The sequence below is a fragment of the Pieris rapae genome, chromosome 4 (genome assembly GCF_905147795.1).
Source record: "Pieris rapae chromosome 4, ilPieRapa1.1, whole genome shotgun sequence".
NCBI classification, from domain to species: Eukaryota; Metazoa; Arthropoda; class Insecta; order Lepidoptera; family Pieridae; genus Pieris; species Pieris rapae.
In genome coordinates this window covers 7570139-7575460 of record NC_059512.1, presented here as the reverse complement: position 1 = coordinate 7575460, position 5322 = coordinate 7570139, and the positions used below count along the sequence as shown (strand labels likewise).

The 5322-nt window shown below is 32.4% G+C and overlaps 1 protein-coding gene across 1 annotated transcript; it reads right to left on the bottom strand.

The window, feature by feature from the left end:
- Nucleotides 1-1428: 1428 nt before the first annotated feature.
- LOC111003088 (p21-activated protein kinase-interacting protein 1-like) lies at nt 1429-3055 on the bottom strand. Its single transcript, XM_022273450.2, has 3 exons — nt 2860-3055; nt 2454-2745; nt 1429-2377 (listed from the first exon to the last, which is right to left on the bottom strand). The coding sequence occupies exons 1-3, from the start codon at nt 2926-2928 to the stop codon at nt 1587-1589; spliced, it is 1152 nt and encodes a 383-aa protein (XP_022129142.2). The 5' UTR covers nt 2929-3055; the 3' UTR covers nt 1429-1586.
- Nucleotides 3056-5322: the final 2267 nt, after the last annotated feature.

Below are 5322 nucleotides of genomic sequence, written 5' to 3'. Positions count from 1 at the left end.
TATAATACTTCATGAATTTTCTCTAGAATGTATAAACATTAGTATATGTATTCATCAATCGATTATGACTATACTTACTCATTAGCGATTACAATCGAATTGATTTCTCTATGGCATTTGTAAATTGTATTTATTGCACAAAATGTACTTAGTGGCCAGGTGACTGACTTTATTATCGCTATGTAAACGGTTAATCTTAATGTTTGGTGATCTCATGAAGTAAAGATTTGTCACCGAACCGATAGGCAAATTGGGTATGTCTTTACTAAGCTGAATATTTAGATATTTGCAGATAGATTGTATCCTAATTAAACGAGTGTGAAATATTAATCTCAATAGTTTCTGAAGTCGATCGCCTTATGAAAAACATTAATTTTCATTTCATTTAAAAATTACATAAAGTGCAAATTTAGTGTAGTAAAGGTTTTACCCATATCTTCATGATTTGTAACATTCCAGCAAATTATTTCTTTACATAAGTATTACGTAACACTCTTTGTGGCTAGATTATTTTCTATTCTTTCACTTACACTTTCTTCTAAGCTATGTATTTTTGAACTTTATATTTTTTATCATTTTTTAGGTCTAGCTTCAAAGAGACATTCTACACGATTTTATTATTTTGACAAGCTTTATTCTAGACAATTAGTTTATGTCATATTATTGTCTGCGTTTATACTGTGCGTGTTTGGTTTCTTATGAAAATAGAATGTAAATATAGTCTCAATATCGACTGAATGAAGACATGTTGAGTGCTTGATGTCCCCAATTAAATATTGGTTACTATTTATTTATATAATTAGTTTAAACCGTTAACAATTGCCAAAACGAAAGTGTAATTTTTTATTAATGTTATTTGTTTTTTTTTAAATATAATTTCCTTAAATTATTTAAATATTTATTTTGGGACCAAATTAAGTTATTATGTACTTGCAATTTATTTATGTATTTGGGTGTGTTCAAGATAAAGATTATTATTTAAAAGTAAATAAAGAAACCAAAGTCGAAATCATATTTGTCTTTTATTTTTATATTTCAATCAGTTGTTTTTGTAAAATTAATTATTTTTAATTTTTGATCATTTAAATATAATATGGGAACATTGTATCATAACGTAATGTCGTAATAATGGCATTTTTTAAAATCCTGCGAGACGTAACGTTTTATTAGTGCAACCATGAAACATGAACGGACGAATAAGCTTTGTCATACATACCTGCACCAAATTCAGGAGGAATTAGAGAAAAATCAAGTTTAATGTACTCATCCAACAACCATAGGGTGAAAGTGGATGAAATAAGAGAGGAATGGTCAGGACCATGATCAAATGTCTCTGCCTATTCCTTTGCAAAAAAGCTGTGATATAAATAAATTAATAACAGTGTTGCCATTGAAACAGAATTTTTTTGAAGAAGCTAGTGAACTCTATATGGTTTTATTATAAAGCACAATATTTAAATTGGTGATCATTTTAGATCACTAGACTTACAGACTTGGGCACCTATTTCTATATTCACCTATGTTAACCCTAATTATAGGTAGATTAATATGTATAGCATCAAGGGAAAGAAAAGTAGATTCACATATTATTCTTTATTTTTGTTTTTTGGTTTCTTATTCCTACGTCTCTTTTTCTTTTTGGCTGGTGATTCTGTATCTTTTTTAACATCTTCACCATCACCATATGAAATGGTGACAAATGCACCCACTTTCCTTTTACGTGGGGTTTTATTTTCTTCTTCTGAATCTTCATGACTATCTGGATCAGTTTCTTCGGGATTACTTTCGACTTTATCATCTTGATTTTCAATTTCTTCTGTGTCTTCCTTCTTGATTAAATAACTCTGTCTATTTAATGTGACACACGTCACTCGACATGAGGCATTTGTAGAACATAATTCCTTTAATTTATTCTCATTTACCGACCAAACTTTTAGTTCCCCTGAACTTGAGGCTGTATAAAGTATATTATTCTCAAAGAAAACACATTTTACTCTTTGTTTATGTGCAGGGTATGTTTGAGCTTGGGTTTCAGAAACACTTAAAGTTAAAATGTTGCCATTTTCTAGTCCAACATACACTTGTTCATCACTGGTCCACTGCACAGCACTTGGCTTTGAGGTACATGTAATTCTCTTTTCTAATCCCGCCTGACTAATTTTCCATATATCAACAGTTTGTTGGGATATTAATGAAAATCTATCACCACCAGGTGAGAATTTGATTTCCGTAGGCAAAACTATACCCTTGCTGGCTAAATTTATAGTAAAAGCGGGTCTTCCTTTTATTAAATTCCAAGTTCTTAAAGTCTTGTCCCCACCAAGGCTCAATGCTAATTTGTTAGATGGATGTACTGCAATTGCTGTTACCGGTTGTCCTAAAACAAAAAATATTTAATATTTAATTATTACTTCAAAAATTAGTCAAAGCTTTATATAAAAATATTCTATTACCTCCATGGGCTTTTTTCCAAACTTTTTCTATTTGCCAATTACCGGTCCTAGTTACAATAATAGAGCCATCATCACTTCCAGTAAGTAAATGGGTTCCATTATGTGTAAATGCAACAGTATTAACAGTACCATCATGGTTCATTAATACTGTGTGCTCTTTCCTTGTCTTTAAGTCGATAACTACAACCTTGTCGTCCGTTCCTCCTGAAGCTAAAAATTTTCCCGCTATAGATATACATCTAACAGATGCTGTATGTGAATGTGTTGCAAATGTTTGCTTTATTTTTGTAACCTAAAACAAATTACAATATAATTAAACCATTTAATTAAATTATTACTACAATTAAACCACCTACCTAAAATATCTATTGGACCTAAGTAACTTTATCTTATCGAAGGAACTTACTTCATCTTCTGTACGCAGGGAATAACCTAGTAAAAATCCCTCATAAGTGCCAACAACTAACTCATCCATTATGTATTCACTGTTTTTTCCCGTAAAATGTATAATAATGAAACTGCGTTTAGTACAATGCCATGGCCATGCTCAATATTATTACAATTTCGAAACATAACCTCGAATTATGTTATTACATATCACACTTGAATTTTGAAATCACAATCTGTGGGTGGTGACAGGTGAATCTGTCATATACTTTGACAGTATTTAGCGATTTTTCTGGTTTATAGACTGTCAAGTATAAGTTGGCGTTCCAGTGGCGGCGCCTCCTACAACCCTCTGTGTTGCCACTTTTTTTGTTTAGTTTGGATTGATGGATATTCTTAGATATTACATTAAAGGTAAATAAAAAACTCAATAACAAAAAATTATTTTTTAAAGTAATTATGGTCTGTTAGAGGCATTATTCCTTCCATGAATTCTTCAGAGTCATCTGTGTCAGAAGAATCTGAGTCGCTGCTATTCAAATCAATTAAAAATGGTTCCATTACTGTTTCAAGGCGGTTGTCTGTCATACGATAATTATTTTCAACATTTATAACGTGATTACAGTGTTTCTGCCATTCTTCAGCAGTTATTTTGGAAAATGCACTATGGATTCTCTGTTCCATGTTTTCAGAGAGGCCAGTAACATTTGTGTCTGTAAATATTCTTTTGAACGAACTCCAAATGAATTCTATTGCATTAAAGTCACAATGATAAGGCGGAAGTCTTACAGCCTTATGACCATGTTTCTTTAATATTTCATCAATTAAGTAGACATTCTCCTCCTCCATTCTGGAAGGTCCTTGAGCTGCTTGATTAGGGACTTCAGTTCTCGCTGTAAAATTACTTTCCATGATTTTTCCCTCTGAAACTATACGGTTCACGGTTCTTTCAGAAACACCTTAAATAAAACAAAAAATATTTTAAGTTATCCATCAATCACATTTACTTTCAAAAGCAATTATTATTTTTCCCTAAATTTGGGGATATAAATATCACTTTTAACTGGCAATACTTTACCTGTCAAAGCCGCTGTTCGAGCATTCACTTGTTGAAATGGATAGGAATAGGAATGTTTTTTTATATAGGTTGTCATGTGTAAGTTGGCGTGTGGCAGAAAAAGGTACTAATTTTGACAGTTGTGTTGACAGTTCTAACAGCTTGGTAGCCTCACGTGTGTCGGTGCTAATAATTTGTGTTTTAAAGTGTAAAAATCATTACGAAACATGCCAAAAGTAGTGCGGAGTGCAGCTAGAGAAATTATTCTAGCTGTAAAACGTTTTTGTGAAGAGGAGAAACGTAACAATGGGCCGATTATTCCATTTCAACAAGTGAATGCTCGAACAGCGGCTTTGACAGGTAAAGTATTGCCAGTTAAAAGTGATATTTATATCCCCAAATTTAGGGAAAAATAATAATTGCTTTTGAAAGTAAATGTGATTGATGGATAACTTAAAATATTTTTTGTTTTATTTAAGGTGTTTCTGAAAGAACCGTGAACCGTATAGTTTCAGAGGGAAAAATCATGGAAAGTAATTTTACAGCGAGAACTGAAGTCCCTAATCAAGCAGCTCAAGGACCTTCCACATCCACAGCTTGTGATGACAATTCCACACCAGAGAACACTACTTCCGAGGCTAAGACGATAAAACTAGTCACTCCAGGTAAAAGTAGAAAAAGAAAATTAACTGTTTCTGATTTGGATGACTTTGATCTTTGTGTTATTAGACGCAAAATCCAATCTTATTATTTAAATAATTCCGTCCCTACTCTCAGAAAATTACATTGTGATCTAAAGGCAGACATCAATTTCAAGGGTAGTATAGAATCTCTCAGAAAAATACTACACAAGTTGGGATTTAGTTATAAAAAGAATAAATCCAAAAGGATGGTTCTCATGGAGCGATATGATGTTGTTGCCTGGCGATCAAGATTTTTACGAGAAATAGACAATAATAGAAGGAGTGACAATCCGAGGCCAATCGTTTATTTGGACGAGACTTATTTACACCCTGGCTATAAAGTTAAAAAATGTTGGCAGTCTGAGGAAACTGAAGGTGTCCTTACAGAAGTCTCAGAAGGTCAGAGATGGATCATAGTGAATGCCGGAAGTGAGAAAGGTTTTATCCCCAATAGTCTTTTGTGTTTCAAATCTAAGACCAAAAGTGGAGATTATCACGACGAGATGAATGGAGATAACTTCAGTAAATGGCTACAAGAAAAGCTTATCCCAAACTTAGAGCCCAATTCATTAATAGTGATGGACAATGCGTCATATCACTGTATTAAAATAAATAAACGCGTGACAATGAACAGTAAGAAACAAGAGATGCAAGATTTCATAAAAAAAAACAATCTTTCATACTTGGAAACCATGAAAAAAGCAGAATTGTATGAAATTATAAAAACAATCAATCAGGAGAA

Excerpts from the sequence above, each read along its gene's own strand:
- LOC111003088 (XM_022273450.2), bottom strand. The coding sequence starts at position 2,928 with ATGGATGAGTTAGTTGTTGGCACTTATGAGGGATTTTTACTAGGTTAT. Across the intron at positions 2,746-2,859 it reads CCCTGCGTACAGAAGATGAA|GTTACAAAAATAAAGCAAAC; the intron begins GTAAGTTCCTTC and ends AATTTGTTTTAG. Across the intron at positions 2,378-2,453 it reads TTGGAAAAAAGCCCATGGAG|GACAACCGGTAACAGCAATT; the intron begins GTAATAGAATAT and ends TTTTTGTTTTAG.